The sequence below is a fragment of the Penaeus japonicus genome, unplaced genomic scaffold, assembly GCF_977035675.1.
Source record: "Penaeus japonicus unplaced genomic scaffold, GWHDUDI00000001_assembly GWHDUDI00000033, whole genome shotgun sequence".
Lineage (NCBI taxonomy): Eukaryota > Metazoa > Arthropoda > Malacostraca > Decapoda > Penaeidae > Penaeus > Penaeus japonicus.
This window is the reverse complement of record NW_028234435.1, coordinates 22,117,561-22,135,060: the sequence shown is the minus strand read 5'-3', so window position 1 is coordinate 22,135,060 and position 17,500 is coordinate 22,117,561. Positions and strand designations below refer to the sequence as shown.

Below are 17,500 nucleotides of genomic sequence, written 5' to 3'. Positions count from 1 at the left end.
TACGCCCGAGTACTTGACGGAGGCGACCTCTTCCTTCATGGCCTCCGCCCACGCAGAGACTCTTGCCTCGTGATACTCCACCTGCGGGTGAGGAGGCGTTGTAAGGGGGGTGGAGAGGGGAGGGAGGGAGGGAGGGGGTCATGCATTACGATAGGGGGGATTGGGAGGGAGGGGGGCGTCACGCATTGCGATAAAAGCGAGAAATAACACACACAAAGATATTTAAAACAAACAGACAATGGTAACAGTGTGTCCGTTTTTTTTTTTTTTATCCTCTCTATTTTGTCCTTCAATGCGTCACAATATAAGTAAATAGGCATCACGTCTTATGAAAAAAAGACACGAAGTATTCAGCTGCATCAATGAACCACTCATGTCAGCCATGAAGCTCATTTCTTTCTAAATAGGTAAAATCCATAAAACAAAATCAAAGGACGGAAGGAGAGAGAGGAGACACTGACCGAGTTGTGGACGAAGAGGTGGATCCTTTGCTTCGGGTAGGCCTGGCCGGCGATCTTCTCGAGGAACTCCTCCACGAAGGGCGTCTCCTTCTCGATGAACACGCCCAACGCCACAATGGGCATTTCTTCCTCCTTCGAAGGGTCGAGGGTGAGCATGTCGTCCCAGCATGACCTGAGGATGAGGACTTGACTTACGAAGGTGGTACTTGAGACGCGGTGAGGCGTCGGGAGGGAAGGGCGTTCTTGATTGCTAGCTCTCTCTCTCTCTCTTTTTTTCTTTCTTTTTTCTTTATTCTCCCTCTCTCTCTCTTTTTCTTTCTCTCTCTCTCTCTCTCTCTCTCTCTCTCTCTCTCTCTCTATCTCTTTTCTTTCTTTTTTCTTTCTTTCTTTCTTTCTTTCTCTCTCTCTCTCTCTCTCTCTCTCTCTCTCTCTCTCTCTCTCTCTCTCTCTCTCTCTCTCTCTCTCTCTCTCTCTCTCCCTCTCTTTCTCTCTTTCTCTCTTTCTCTCTTTCTCACTTTCTCTCTTTCTCTCCTTCTTTCATTCTCTCATTCTCTCATTCTCCCATCTTCCCTCCCTTCCATCCCCATGCTCCCCATGCTCCCCTCTCTCCCCTCCCTCCTTCCCTCCCCAACCTCCCGTCCCTCCTTCCCTCCCCTTCCCACCCTTCCCTCCTCCTCCCACCCTTCCCTCCCCTCCCACCCTTCCCCCTCCCATCCTTCCCTCTTCCTCCTCCTCTTCCTCCTCCTCCTCCCTACCTGCATCCCTCCTCCGGGTTCCAAGCCCTCGCCAGGTAAGATCCGAGCGTGTTGAGGACGAGGTTGGTGTGGCCGTTGCCCGTGACAACGACGGGGACGCTGTTGTAGAGGGTGTTCTGTAGGTAGGCGTCCTTGCCGGCAAAACGGAGCTCCACGTCGCCTGTGGGGACGGGGGAGAAGGAGGGAGGGACCGGGGGTTAGGTATTGCGATTAGGGGGGAGGGAGGGGAGGGAGGGCGTGTGTGTGTGTGTGTATGGGAGGGAGGGGTAGGGGTGGGGGTGGGAGGAGATTGGGAGTGGGGGAGGGTGTGTGTGTGTGTGTGTGGGAGGGAGGGGTGGGGGTGGGAGGAGATTGGGAGTGGGGGAGGGTGTGGGGTGTGGTGGGAGGGAGGGAGGGGGGTCACGCATTGTGATAAGGGAGAGAGTGGGAGTGAGTGGGAGGGAATGTGAGGGACGTGGGTGAGAGGGGAAGGAGGCAGGTGAGAGGAGGAGGTGGGTAAGAGGGGAAGGTGGTGGGTGGGGGATGGGTGGGATGTAATATGGTAGGGGGTGAAAGGAGAGGGAGGTAGGTGGGTGGGGAAAGTTGTAAGATAGTGGAGATAAGAGGGGGGTGGTAAGAGAAGAGGTTATAAGGGAGGAAGTGGATGGAGGAGAAATGGGAAAGAGAGAGAGAGAGAGAGAGAGAGAGAGAGAGAGAGAGAGAGAGAGAGAGAGAGAGAGAGAGAGAGAGAGAGAGAGAGAGAGAGAGAGAGAGAGAGAGAGAGAGAGAGAGAGAGAGAGAGGGTAAATGAGGGGAAGGGGTGATAGGAGAGAGGGAGGGATGGAGGAAAGATGGGGTGACTCAAGTAATTTTCAGCGTAAGTGATTGGCAAACAATGAAAAAAGCCAATAAATAAATAAATAAATAGATAAATGAATAAACATATACAAATAAATTTCAGTAAATAAGTGAATACTATCTAAAAAAAAAAAAAAAGAAAAAAAAAAAATCTCACCTGTAGCGCCATTAAGGTTCTGGAAGAGATTGCTCAGATGGTCGAGTCTTATGTTGTATTTGTCTCTGGTGGCGTCCTTAATGTAAGCGTGGGTTAGCAGCAGCTGCAGCGACTTCTTCTCGTCTGATTCCGATAGGACGCGATGGAAGGACTCCGCTCGACCCACGATTCCTGGGGTGGGGGAGAAGGGGGGAGGGGTGGTTAGTCTGCTTGTTTTGCTTGGTCTTTGCTTGCTTCTTCACTTGGCTTTACTCTCTTAACCCTTTTCTCGTTATTGCTGTCTTTCTCTCTGTTCTTTCTTTCTTTCTTTCTTTCTTTCTTTCTTTCTTTCTCTCTTTCCTTGTCTCTCTCTCTTTCTATCTTTCTCTCTCTCTCACTCCCCTCCCTCTCTCTCATTCCCCTTTCTCTCTCCTCTCTCTATAAATCTACCTGTCTATCTGTCTATCTATCTATCTATTTATCTATCTATCTATATCATATTTTTAAAATTTCTCTCTCTTTCTGCCTTTCTGTCTGTCTGTCTGTCTGTCTGTATTTATGTATGTATGTCTGTATGTATGTCTATCAATCAATCAGTCAATTATTAAATCAATCTCTCTCTCTCTCTCTCTCTCTCTCTCTCTCTCTCTCTCTCTCTCTCTCTCTCTCTCTCTCTCTCTCTCTCTCTCTCTCTCTCTCTCTCTCTCTCTCTCTCTCTCTCTCTCTCTCTCTCTCTCATACGTTAGTCAAATAAGCAGGAAGATTTTCCAGAGTGAAATAGTGAAACGCTGTTCGACATATTGGTAAATCCTCCTTGTCTGGAAGGGAAACCATATGACTGACGCTGAGCTACGTGACTTATCTGGCTCTCTGTCGCTCTCTTCCCTTTTCCTCCCTCTTTCTCTCCGTCTCTCTCTTTCGCTCTTTCTCTTTCTCTCTTCTTTCTTTCTATTTTTTTTTCTCTGTCGCTCTCTTTCTTGTTTTTATCTCTCTTTCTCTTTCATTTCTCTCTCTCCTTCCCTCTCTGTATTTCTATTTTTCTTTCTCTCTTCCTCTTTGTTTCTTTCTTTCTTTCTCTTTCTCTTTCTCTTTTTCTTTCTCTCTCTCTCTCCAACCTCTCACGCCCTCCTCCCTTACACCCCACCCCCTTACTGCCTCCCTCCTATCCTCCCTCCTTCCCTCCCTTCTACCCCCCTCCCTCCCTCCCTCCTTCATACCCTCCCTCCCTCCCTCCTACCCTCATACCCTCCCTCCTTCATACCCTCCCTCCCTCCATCCTACCCTCCCTCCCTCCCTCCTACCCTCCTACCCTCCCTCCTACCCTCCCTCCCTCCCTCCCTCCTACCCTCCCTCCCTCCCTCCCTCCCTCCTACCCTCCCTCCCATCCCCACTCACCTCCCGAGTTAAGGAATCTCTTTCCACGCTTGACCTTCGGGTAGCTGGCCTCCAACTCCCGATCGGGCCAACAGAATCCTTCGGCAGACACGAGAACGCCAGCTCCCGAGCGCTCGAACTCCTCGACTACACGCAGGGGGCCGGCCGACAGGACGGAGTTTGCTCTGTGGGAGGAATAAGGCCTGTTAGTAAATACGAACATAGGTACAGACTTACATACATTCACCCACACATAGATGCACACATATGCACAGACACATTCCCAAGAAAATGCATACACATGTACACACGTACACACACGTACACATACACACACACACGCACACATACACACACACACATACACACACACACACTCACACACACACACACCACACTCAAACACACACTTACACAAACAGACACACACTCCTCCCCTCCTTGACCTCACCCTTCAGTATAGAGGACAAGCTTCTCCGGGTCTTCGCTAAGTGCCTTCAGCTCCTCCTTCAGTAGCGACAGTAGCTCCTCCTCGCTTGTCTCCTGCCCTGCCTTCGCCTCGCCTAAGGCCTGCGGGTGCAAAGGGCGCTGTCACCTCAGGCTCGGGTAAAGATGGGTGGATGGAGAGATGGATAGAAGGGACGATGGAGGATGGTAGATACGTGGAAGGAGGGAAGGAAAGGGAGAGGGAAAAGATGAGGGAGAGGGAAAGGGAAAGGGAGAGGGAGAGGGAGAGGAAGAGGGAGAGGGAGAGGGAGAGGGAGAGGGAGAGGGAGAGGGAGAGGGAGAGGGAGAGGGAGAGGGAGAGGGAGAGGGAGAGGGAGGAGAGGGAGAGGGAGAGGGAGAGGGAGAGGGAGAGGGAGAGGGAGAGGGAAAGGGAAAGGGAAAGGGAGAGGGAGAGGGAGAGGGAGAGGGAGGGAGGGAGGGAGAGGGAGAGAGAGAGAGAAAGAGAGAAAGAGAGAGAGAGAAAAAAGAAAGAGATAGACAAAAGAGAGACAGAGAAAGAGAGACAGAGAAAGAGAAAGAAAGAGAGAGAAAAAAAAATGAAGGCGGTTACAGTGAAATGAGGAGTGTTACAACCTAAGAGTTTTTTATACAAATTCTAATACCGCTAACACTTAATGAGAAGTCCATACGGCACTATTCCATTTATATCGTAAAATAGGCATAACAAGACTAATAACGAACTAGATATATAAAGAAAAAAAAGTGTAGAACATAACATATCTCCAAACATTCAGCGCAAAGGAAAAGAGACAGAAATCCTTACGTCCAAACAGACCAACGGATAAAGAAGCCTCTGGCCATAGTCACTGACGCACCTATATAGGCTTTGCCACTCCTTACCTTGACCTTGTATCCATAGAGCTTGGCTGACCTCATGAATCTTGAAAATCCGTCGCTCTCCTTCCGTAAGGGCGTCAGCACGACCAGATCTGGAGGAAGAAGGAGGGAAAGGGTTAACGAGGAAGAAGACTGTATAACCACGGTGTTTAAAGTGCTGTTAAGGAGATTGCTTATATGTCGTGGTGAATAATCGTCGTGATATTGGGTGATCTGCGTGGGCGTGCGTTTATATATATATGGGTATATGGGTATATGGGTATATGGGTATATGGGTAGATTCGATTATCCTTACTGATAGCGTTGATCGACTGATTCAAACTGAAGGCAAAGTTCACTGTGCGCGCGAGAGAAGGTGGAGGAGGAAGAGGAGGAGGAGGAGGAAAACCCGAGGAGGAAGAAAAAAACAAAAAAACAGAGTAGGAAGTAGAAAAAGGAATTATCTCAGATTAAGCGGTCATGGAAGGGAAGGCAGTATGAGAGTAAGGGACATGAGGTTTATTTTTCATATTTTAATTCCATCTTCAACTCCTACTCCTCCTCCTCCTCCTTCTCCTCTTCTTTACCCTACCTCTTTCTCCTTCCCTTTCCTCCTCCTCCATCACATTCACCTGCACAGTTTCCTCTTTAATCATGGAACAGGTGAAAGCACATGATCTTTCAGACCGCCCAGAAAAGGCCCCGGATGTGGATCTTAAGCAAGCGTAAATAGGGTAACGTTTCCGGGAAGCCATTTTGCGGGCTTGGCTGGCACGGGGAAAGCATAGGAATGGAATGAGAGAGGAGAGAGAGGAGAGAGAGAGGGAGAGGGAGAGAGAGAGAGAGAGAGAGAGAGAGAGAGAGAGAGAGAGAGAGAGAGAGAGAGAGAGAGAGAGAGAGAGAGAGAGAGAGAGAGAGAGAGAGAGAGAGAGAGAGAGGAGCGGGGAGAGAGAGAGAGAGGAGAGAGAGAGAGAGAGAGAGAGAGAGAGAGAGAGAGGAGGGGGGAGGAGGGGAGAGAGAGAGGGAGAGGGAGGGAGAGAGAGAGAGAGAGAGAGAGAGAAGAGAGAGAGAGAGAGAGGGAGAGAAGGAGAGGGGAGGGGGGAGAAGGGGGAGGGAGAGAGAGCGAGAGAGAGAGAGAGAGAGAGAGAGAGAGAGAGAGAGAGAGAGAGAGAGAGAGAGAGAGAGAGAGGAGCGGGGAGAGAGAGAGAGAGAGAGAGAGAGAGAGAGAGAGAGAGAGAGAGAGAGAAAGAGAGGAGCGGGGAGAGGAGAGAGAGAGAGGGGAGAGGGACAAAGAGGGGGAGAGGGACAAAGAGAGAGAGAGAGAGAGTGGGGGGCGAGAGAGAGAAAGAATGGGAAACAAACAACCGAATGAAAATAATGAAATTTCGTACCTTCTCCAACATCTCTTTTCAGGAAAAGGAAGTTCAACACATCCCCACCCTCTCTTCCTCTACCCTTACCCCCTTCCCTCCCCGTCCTCTGTTACAAGCACGTGGAAGTAATGAACACATGGGAATAACACGCTATAACCTAAACTGTTTATAACACACACACACACACACACACACACACACACACACACACACACACACACACACACACACACACACACACACACACACACGTACATAAAGGCATCAAAACACAGGAATATAACATCCGCAACGTATGACATACACATAATATAAGACCCACAGAGTATAACGTCCACAGAATATAATCTACGCTGAGTATAGCGCCTACGGAGTATAACGCAGAGTATAACGTCTCTCATCCCGTCTCCATTGTGTCTGGAAGTGTTGCCTATTGTTCAGTGAAAGCGAATTATAATTCCATTGTCTTTGTCTAAATGGCATGACTGGAATGAAGAACCTTTCTTTCCTTGTGGACGACTTTCTCTTCTTTCTTTCTCTCCCCCTCTCTCTCTCTCTCTCTCTCTCTCTCTCTCTCTCTCTCTCTTTCTCTCTCTCTCTTTAACTCAGTCTGACTCTCTTTCGGCAGACAGACAGATAGACAGACAAAAAGAGAAAGAGAGAGAGAGAGAAAGAGAGAAAGAGAGAGAGAGAGAGAGAGAGAGAGAGAGAGAGAGAGAGAGAGAGAGAGAGAGAGAGAGAGAGAGAGAGAGAGAGAGAGAGAGAGAGAGAGAGAGAGAGAGAGAGAGAGAGAGAGAGAGAGAGAGAGAGAGAGAGAGAGAGAGAGAGAGAGAGACCTACAGACCTACAGAATAAAGATTTAAATATTAATTAGCTAACGGTACTTACTAAAACCTTTACTAACACATCTAGTCGAACTAATGGGTTTCATTAACATTCTATCTTCTACTTATTTTTATTATTTTCATTTTAAATTCGTTATAATATTTTTATAACACCAAAAAAAGTAAGAATATAGAGGATTATGATGGTGATGATAACAACAATGATAATGGTAGTATTAATATTAATAATGATGACAATAAGAATGGTAATAATTGTAAAAACATTGATTGTAATGATAATAATAACAATGATGATAATGATAATCATGACAATAGAAATAATAATTTAAAAGATAATACTTATAACAATAATGAGGATAATAATGATGATGATAATTATAAAAACAATAACAGCAATAGAACAAGAAAGAAAACAACAACAACAATTAAACAACGAAAAACAACAAAAATAATAATAACAAATATATATATCTATATCTATATATCTATCTATCTATCTATCTATCTATCTATCTATCTATATATATATATATATATATATATATATATATATATATATATATATATATATATATATGTTACTGTCTCCCTATCAACACCATCGCTCTATTTTTCTCTCTATCTCTCTTTCCTTCTTTCGATATAGTTTCCTTTTCTTACGATCTTCCTATCATCAGAACAATCGACTAGAAAGTTATTGTTTTTTTTTTAATAATTCATAAAGAAAAAACAACAAAAAACACCTTTATCTCTTCTTTTAGTGTTTTGTTTGCGAATAATTACTGCAACGCAATTACTACAATAGCTTGTAAGGGCGAGGTTTCCGTGTGTAATGAGTGTCATTTTCGCCTTTATTGTTTAGTCTACACTGCTGTTAGTAGTATAACTGTTTTAATAACGACGTTTGAATAGACTAACGGTGATAATAACTATGTATTGAAAGGATAACGGTGATGATAATGATACCTAGAGGGTATAACGGTGATTATAATTATACAAAAAAAGAATAATTATGACGAAACAAAATAACAACATTGAGAATAATGCTAGTAGAAGTAACAATCGCCATTATTACTTTCTACTAATATTTTATCCTCATTATTATCTGGTATCAGTATCATATTTTTTTTTTTATTAATCTTCTTTAATTACCTTTAAAAAGATTATATTCTAGGCGACATTCCTCAGTAATGTTTGTTCATACTTTTCAAATCAATTTTGAATAATATTGATGGTAATGATTATAAGCATGAGGCCATGTCTAATGCAGATTAGTATGAAAATATAAAGCAAGAATTTTCCCTCAAAGAAAAGAAAGAAAAAAAAAACGAATTGACAAGAAAAGATCAACTATTAACAATAACAATAAGAAAAAAAATATGACAATTACGATAACAATGGTAATAACAACTATTACTATTATTACTACTACTGATAATAATGATAATGATGATAGTAACAATAATAATATGATGATGATGATGAAGATGAAGATGAAGATGAAGATGAAGATGAAGATGAAGATGAAGATGAAGATAATGACGATGATAAAAACAATAATAATGATAACAACAACAAAAATAATAACAGATACAAGACTTATAGACCGAATAAAAATTAAATAAAAAAAATATCCCCCAAACCACAAAGTCAAATAGAAAAGAAAAGTGACTAAAAAGGGAAGTTCAGGGACAGGTAAGGGTTAAAAGGATTCCTCTTAGGGACACTCGAAAGGGTTAGCAAGGGAAAGTGTGCAGGCCCTTTCCCCCATCCCCTCCCCCTCCTCCCCCTTTTTTACTTTTTTTTCACTGGATTTTGGAAGGTCGCGGAATACTTTCGAAGGTTGGGGAAAGTTTAACGGTGGGCTTATTTTCTTTTCTTTTATTCCTTTCGTCTCTTTCTGTGTCTCTGCCTCTGTCTGTTTCTCTGTCTTTGTCTTTGTCTGTCTGTCTGTCTGTCTGTTTTTGTCTTTGTCTGTTTGTCTGTCTGTTTGTTTGTCTGTCTGTCTCTCTCTCTCTCTCTCTCTCTCTCTCTCTCTCTCTCTCTCTCTCTCTCTCTCTCTCTCTCTCTCTCTCTCTCTCTCTTCCTCTCTCTATCCTATCCCTCTCCCTCCTCTCCTCACCCTCTCCCTCTCCCTCTCCCTCTCCCTCTCCTCTCCTCTTCCCTCCCTCCCTCTCTCTCCCTCTCCCTCTCCCTCCCCTCTCCCCTACCCCTTCCTCTCTCTCTCCCTCTCCTCTCCCCTCTCCCTCTCCTCTCCCCTTCCTCTCTCTTCCCCTCTCCCTCTCCCTCCCCCTCCCCCTCCCCCTCTCCCTCTCTCTCTCTCTCCCTCTCCTTCTCATTCTGTCGACAAATCCTCATCACTATCCTTTTATTTCCCTTCCGGTTTGGCTCCCTCCTGAAGACCCGGGAAAATGTTTAATCTTTGGACGTCTTATCTTGGTTAGGGGCGTGCATGTTGACTTATCTATCAGTCTATCAGTTGGTCAGGTTGACTGTCATTGACGATGATGCAATAGCGACTTCCTGTCTGCAACCCCCCCTCCCCCCTCCCCTGTCTACATGCAATCTGTGTCGCTATCTTTATAATCTATCAAAGCCAATAGAAAGCATCTGAATATTGCAAGGTCCAACGCGTGCAAGTGCAGGGGGTAAAGCGTAACAGAGTAACAGCTGTGACAGCAAGTACAGCGTTACACGGAGAGATTCTTCTAGCGAAAAAAATAATGACTATGAAAAGAAACATTGATTTTTTTTACGAGGTCTTATAAGCAGAGATTTGTTATAATGCACAGAATACAATTATAATGACTTATAAGAATAAAACTAACTAATAGAATGATATGTAATGCAACTGTCTTGATTTTAAACTATACAAAGATTTAATTTGACAGGGTATCGAATACTCGAGTAGAAAGTAGATTTTAAAAGAATACATATTCACAAATTCCAACGAGTTATAAATATAGTCGAGAGATGAGCTTGTGCGCGCGCGCGCGTGTGTGTGTGTGTGTGTGTACGGACGACGGCAGAGGTCACCGCTTGACCTACTTCCCGAAGACCCGCGGGCGGTCGCTGGTCACTCGCTACCTGCCTGTCTCATACCTTATTAGATCGATTCCTCTCTCGTATTCCTTTCCCTGGCGATTCGTAAGCTCGATCGCATCACTGCATCTGAATATCTACGCGTCTGCATCGGCTCATCTTTCATCTCTAATTCTATATTGCAATTTTAAATTTCATAAGAAAAGTACCACTCTAAAAAAAATGAAACGGGGAAAATCATCAACTGGCAACTCGCACGGTCCGAAACCGCTATTGCCCGGTTAAGACGATCCCATTTGCGGACACGTCTCATATACGATCTTTTCTTGTTTTTTTTATATATATATGGTTGTCGGTGTCCTAATGTTGTTTTTTTGGTTTAAGAAGAGCGAGAAAATAAAAGCAGAATAGGTTGTCTAGAAATCGACTTTCAACGGAAAGGTTTACCGAACTGGGGTATTTAGGTTAGGACGTCAAATTCCGGCCATTCTAGTAAACAGGAAATGGGTCTTGGAAATGTGGGAACGTCTCCGGACTTGCGTAGCTCCAGTGGTCTCATTCAATGTCTATTCATCCTTACGTAATAACTGTTGCAAATATTTTTTTTCTTTATCCTTCTCCATTCCAACTTTCTGTCTATTTCCATCTATATGTAGTATTACCTCTATCTCTCCTTCTCCTTCTCCTTCATTCTCCCTCTCCCATATCCTCTCCCTCCGCCTTACCTCTGTCCCTCCCTTACTTCTCCCTCTCCCTTACCTCTGCCTCCTCCTTACCTTCTCTCCCCCCCCACCCTCTCTCTTCCTCTCCCTCCCTCCCTCCCTCCCTCCCTCCCTCCCTCTCCCTCCTCTCCCTCCCTCCCTCCCTCCCTCCCTCCCTCCCTCCTCCCTCCCTCTCCCTCCCCCTCTCTCCGTACCTATATCCACCCAAATACTCCCCCAGGTATGCAGGGAGTCAACCAGTCCTCCCGCGCCCCGTTCCAGCACCCTTTCGCCAGCAGATTTTTGTCCTGGGTTGGCAACACTGAAGAGCGTGACGTCATCGCGTAACGGTATTTCGGTGCGGGCGGCTGGGAACTGTGTGGGCGGGGAATTAGGTAATGAGGGAGGTGCGTGCGCTATGAAGAGTGAGTACCTTATTTTTTTCTCATGTAAGGAAACAATAGTCTCTTATTATGTTAGTAGGAAGAAGAAGAATCGTTTTATTTATCAAGTGGGGGGAAAAAGAGCGTCTGTGCAAACAGAGCAGGTCGGTTATCGAATGGCTTTTAGTCTCGTTTTCTGTTCTCCTCTGATATAGGCCTAATACAGTTTTGTTTCTTTTCTCTACTCGTCCCCCTCCGCAAGATACAATTCCCCCTCCCCCCTTTCCCCTTCCCCCCAGTTAACCAGGCCTAAATCCTCCTCCGCCCTTCTCAAAATCAGGGGCGTCCATGAAAGTTGGACGCCCGTGGGTTTAATGCACACCTCACACCCCACACTCCATGAACCGCAGAGGCCTGGTTGAGGCAGGTGTGAGGTCGGCCGCTTTATGGCGTCGGCCAGGTAGGATGTTCGATTACGGAGGCCGTGAAATGAGTGGGGAGGGGGGGAGGGAGGGAGGGAGGGGGTGGAGGACGGAAGAGTATGAGACGGTGTTGGAGGGAAAGTGGGGAGGGAGGAGAGGGTGAAGTGGGATGGGGGTTGGAGAAGGAGAATGGGGGTAGTGGGATGGGGGAGTTGATGGGATGATGGGGTAGGGGTGGGGGTAAGTGAAGGAAGGGGGAGTTGCAGAGGGTGACATTGCGGAGGCCGTGGATAAGTGGGAAGGGAAAAAGTGAGGAGAGCAAAAAGGGTGAGGGAGAGGGAGAGGAAAAGGGAGATGAAAAGGAAGAGGGAGAGGGAGAGGAAGTTAAACAGAGAAGAGATAGACGGACAAAGGGAATGATAATAATAATAAGAAGAAAATAAGAGAACGAGGGGCAAAAGAAGGAAATAAGGAGATGAGGGGAATAATAAGAAAGATGAAATAATGAGGGGAAAGAAGGGAAATCAAAATTAATCAGAAAGGGGAAGCGGAAACAAATGAGAGACAGAAGGAGAATGAGAAGCGATGAAATAACAAAAAAAAGAGGAAAAAAAGAAGCAGAAATGACCATAGTAAAATAAATAAAGGGGATTAAACAAAAACAGAAAAAGAAAGAAAGAAGGAATAAAGAATAAAAGAAAAAAATAACAAGATTGGAAGACACTCAGAAGGAGACAATGCAAAGAAAAGAGGAAATTATCATGGGACTCAACAAGGCGCATTTCGGACGCGAGTTAACTGTACAGGCACCGGAGGGGAAAGCTGACCAGGCGCCCGCGACGTCTGCGCGTGCGTGGTCATGAGATGAGGGAAATGGTCATGGGCGTGAGGGCGGTTGCCGTTGAAGGGCGGACTTTTCCAGAGGTCGAGGCAGATCACGCGATCGTCTAGATATAACAATGCGATTTTTGTAAGTGTCGCAGTGGAATTTTACGGGCGTCTAAGCATAAACCGCGCCAGCTACACATCCACAAAAGAAGGACGGGCGGTCGGAAATGGGCGTGGGATGAGTCGTAGGCGTGCAGTCGTGGGTTTCGACGTGTGGCGATCGTGGCGTAGACTGAAGGGGTGTGTGGGGTGTGTGTAGGGGGGGGGGAGGAGCCGGTGAGCAGGAAGTGAGTGAGACCGGTTGCGGCTGAGGAGGAGGACGCCCACAAACAAGATAGTCGCGGGGAGGAAGGAAATCGTGGGCGGAGGAGGAGAAGGAGGAGGAGGAGGAGGAGGAGGAGGGGAGGGAAAGGAGGAGGAGGGGAAAAAGAAGGAGGTGGAGGAGGGGAGGGAGAAGGAGAAGGAGGAAGAGGGAGAGATGAGGGAGGAGGAAGAGTGGAGGGAGAAGGAGGAGGAGGGAAGGGAGGAGGAAGAGGGAGAGATGAGGGAGGAGGATCAAGAGGAAAAGGGGATTGAGAAGGAGAGGGAAGAGAGCAGGGAGAGGGGAGGGAGAAGGAGGGGGAGGAAGAAGAAGGAGAAGGAAGAGGGGAAGGAGAACGAGGAGGAGGAGGAGGAAGAAAAGAGGGTGGAGGAAGAGGGGGAGAAGAAGGAGGAAGAGGAGAAAGAGAGGAAGAAGAAGGAGGAAAGGTAGGGTGAGAAGTAGAGGAGGAATAGGGGAGGGAGAAGGAGGAAGAGAAGGGTGAGGAAGAGGAAAGGGAGATGTTAAAGGAGGTGGTGCTGGAAGACTACGACGTGGAGGGGGAGGAAGAAGAAGAAGAAGGAGAAGAGGAAGAAGAAGAGGAAGGAAGGAAATCAAACCGGAAGGGGAGAAGTAAAAAGAGGAAGAGGATGAAGATGATTATGGAGACCGCAATTTCGACCTTACTACCAGTCTACAGAGAGCTGAAATACGAGTCACGAACGCCCCATTCCACCAGTAAAGAAAAATAAGGACTAATGACCGGTAAACCTGAGAATTAATAATCAGCGAAAACAGGACCTCAAAGAGAAGCAAAAGAAAGAGAAAGACAAAAGAGAGAGAGAGAGAGAGAGAGAGAGAGAGAGAGAGAGAGAGAGAGAGAGAGAGAGAGAGAAACAGATTCGTAGCCAGTCAAAAGAGACAGAGAGTCTCTCATGCTCCTGAGGCTTTTCACAATAACGGATACACAACACTAGTAACTAACAATAAATATCACTCTTAAACAACCCATTCGTTAAGACAACACGTATTCCAAAGGCCGCACAGTCATTGCAGATAAAGAAACCATCATAAAAAGATACCCGTACTTGAGCACTTCAAGGCAGAAGTTGGGCACAAGAGTTGAAGAACCGCGCTTGACACTCAAGCACACATTCCCGTTAACACGATAGAAAAACTTGCCCTAACAAGCAATCTGCAGTTACTCAGGCGAAGATACTGTGCACTGTGACCAGCTGTTATGCTTGCATTTCCGCCTGTTGGCTGTTGCAGAGGGGGATTTGAGGTTAATAACTGTAATTTTCTGTAACCCTTATTTTCTTGTTTAAATTGCCTTCCTATGGTATGTGTGTTACGCTTTATGATTCACTGTGAATACTGTTTATTGTTCTGTAATAAAAAATGACACCAATGAATGACATGTCATGGTATTTACGCAATAAATCAAGTATCAGTTACAGTATGAACGTGACAATTTCAGCTGAAGCATAACACCGTACTAAGAGATAGCTTCAGGCTGAGGCATCTCCTTCTCCAGAAAAAAAAACAAAAAACAAAGGAGTAAAGAGAAGAAAAAAAAAGAAAGCGAGGAAGAAAAGAAGAAAGGTATGCAGGAAGAGATGAAGAAGGAGAAAAGAAGAAGAAAATGAAGAAGGAGAAAAGAAGAAGAAAATGAAGAAGGAAAAAAAAAAAAAAGATGAGGAAAAAACAGAAGGAATAAAAGTAAAAGACGAAGAAAAAGAAAAAGAGGAGAAATATAAAAAGAGAAAGTAAAAGAATAATAATATCAATAAGGAAAATAAGAATAAGTAAAAATATATGAACGAAGGAGAAGAGAAAGAATGAAAAAGAAAAAAATAGAAGAAGAAGAAGAACCAATTCCCAACTCCCCAAGTGCAAAAGCCGCGGGATTAAGCCTTATTAGGTAAAAGCCAACATGTCACGGAGTTCGACGACAAAGTTTACGACAGCGGCACCTTGCAAGTTGCAGCGACGCCAACGAATTGTCGAAACAATAAAGAAAAAATACCAAACATCACACTAAAGATCATTAAGGCTTCTGCAAGGTGGACTGCCGAACGGACGAGTCGTTCTTGGGTTAAAAAGGGTGTTTCGGACAAGTGGAACAGCCGCTGTTTGCGTGGCCGCTTACTTGTTGTCTGTCACCCTTCTTCTTCTTCTCCTTCTCTCTCTTTCTTTTCTTCTCTTTTTATTTCTCCCCCCCCCCTCTCTCTCTGTCTTTCTCTTCTTCTCTTTTTATCTCTCTCTCTCTTTCTCTCTCTCTCTCTCTCTCTCTCTCTCTCTCTCTCTCTCTCTCTCTCTCTCTCTCTCTCTCTCTCTCTCTCTCTCTCTCTCTCTCTCTCCCTAGTAGAGGAGGACGAGGAGGAGGAACAGGGGGAAGGGGAGGAGGAGGAAGAGGAGGAGGAAAAGCAGGGGAAAGGGGAGGCGGAAGAGCAGTCAAGGGGAGGAGGAGGAGGGGGAGCAGGGTGAAGAGGAGGAGAAAGAAGAGGAAATGAGAAGGGTTAGGAAGAAAGGAGGAGGAGGTGGAAGAAGAAGAGTTAAGGAGGAGGAGGAGGAGGAGGAGGAAAAGGAAGAAAAGAAGGGGAAGGAGGTGGAGGAGGAAGAGAAAAGGAGGAGGAGTGAGAAGAGACAAGAAAAGGAGGAGGAGGAGGAGGAGAAAGGAGAGATAAGAAAGGAGGAGAGGAAGAAGGAAAATGGTAAATGAGGGGACGAGAGGAGGAGGGGAAAGAGGAAGAAGAAAGAGAAGAGGAGTATGAAGGAGGGAGAAGGAAAGAAAGAGGATGAAGGAGGGGGTGCAGGGGAGGATAAAGGGAGAAGAAGAGAGAGAGTAGGAGTCAGGGGAAGGAGGAAGGAAGAAGGAGGAAATAAAAGAAGGAAAGGCGAAGAGAAGAGGAGGGAGAGGGAAGGAGAGAGGAGGAGGGGAGTAAAGAGGGAGGGAGGAGGGAGAGGCAAAGGGAGAGAGAAAGAAAGGCGAAAGGGTGGATAGGAGGCAGGGCGTCACGGTGGCAGAGTCACCCGAGCGTCCGTGTCGAGCCGAGAGCCTCTGGCCAACGGGACTCGCGCTCGGGCCGACGGGGGAGAGGTAGGGGGGTTGGGGGAGGAGGGGTACGCTCATACAGATATGCTTACGCTCACTCACGCACGCAGGCAGTCCTACTTTTAAGCGTGCACTTACATAAACAACATATGTCCATGGGTATACCTATACAAAAAGGTAAATACGTGTGTGTGTGCACCACATGCATGTACACGTACACACACACACACAGACACACACACACACACACACACACACACACACACACACACACACACGTTTGTTTACGCACGAAATCACCCTTGCCCACAGGACAACTAAAACAACATGCATTCGCGCACATCTACAGATCAAGCACAAGGACCCCACCTTTCCCCTTCCCCTTCCCCCCCCCTACCCCCTTCATAGCAGATGGTGTGCTCATCATACCCTTCCGCATTGCCCACCCACCCGCCTACCCGCCCACCCTGGCGCACCCTGACCCATCTAGCACGTACACGATCTCTCCTCGTCTCGGCGTTTCACAAAGTCCTCTTCGAATAACAAAATACTCTACAGTGTTGATAATATGGTAGGAAGAAAGACTATACGATAAATAGATACATTGAAAGATGAGACGCTAGTATCGGAATCCTTCTGGATACTCACGACACGAAACAAAAGGATTTGGAATCTATTTCACAAAAGGATTACGAATCTGTTGCACCTTTAGGTTTTTTCCTTCTTCTTTTGTTTCTCGACTCTGTCATTTAACTCCTCACTATGGTCTAGATAAATTGACCAGTTCTACATTCAGGATTTCTATATCTGAAATCACACACGCACAACTAACTCATAATCAAACATTAATCATATTCATTAATCAAAATCACTTTTGGACATAACAAAGACTAAGCGTGCTGTGCCACGCTCTCCACAAGATAGGCCTATCTTTATACGAACAAACTGCCTAATTGAAGATATCCAATTTGCTGCCGTGGTAGAGGCGTGAGTGAAATACTACCCACACTCCCTCGCCGAGCCAATAGGCCTATAGACCGCAGATAGACGGGCGGAATGGAGAAGTAGAGAACCACTTAACCGGGGCTTAACTCTGATGCACTACTTTGGGTCTAAAAGTGGCACTGTATATATCTATGTATATACATTCGTATATTCATGCATATATACATATCTATGCATATCTATCTATACATACAAACACACACACACACACACACACACACACATATATATACATATATATATATATATATATATATATATATATATGTATATACGTATATATATATATATATACATACATATATATATAGATATATATGTATGTATATATGTATATATGTATATATATAAATATACATATATATAAATATATATATAAATATATATATACATATATAATATATATATATATATATATATATATATATATATATATATATATATACATATATGTATATATGTATATATATACACATATATACACACACACACACACATATATATATATATATATATATATATATGTGTGTGTGTGTGTGTGTGTGCATGTGTGTGTGCATGTGCGTGTGCGTGTGCATGTGCGTGTGCGTGTGAGTGTG

At 45.2% G+C, this 17,500-nt stretch overlaps 1 protein-coding gene across 1 annotated transcript in view; it reads right to left on the bottom strand.

Moving 5' to 3' along the window:
• Positions 1–17,500, bottom strand: part of LOC122262496 (procollagen-lysine,2-oxoglutarate 5-dioxygenase 1) — a 44,409-nt gene that overhangs the window by 8,027 nt on the left and 18,882 nt on the right. The window contains exons 2-8 of the mRNA XM_086556677.1: positions 4,911–4,999; positions 4,015–4,133; positions 3,585–3,748; positions 2,211–2,381; positions 1,217–1,376; positions 462–633; positions 1–81 (exon numbers count right to left, since the gene is read on the bottom strand). The exon at positions 1–81 is cut by the window's left edge and continues 41 nt beyond it. Coding sequence (XP_086412803.1) covers positions 1–81; positions 462–633; positions 1,217–1,376; positions 2,211–2,381; positions 3,585–3,748; positions 4,015–4,133; positions 4,911–4,999 — 956 coding nt within the window. The remainder of the gene's footprint in view (positions 82–461; positions 634–1,216; positions 1,377–2,210; positions 2,382–3,584; positions 3,749–4,014; positions 4,134–4,910; positions 5,000–17,500) is intronic.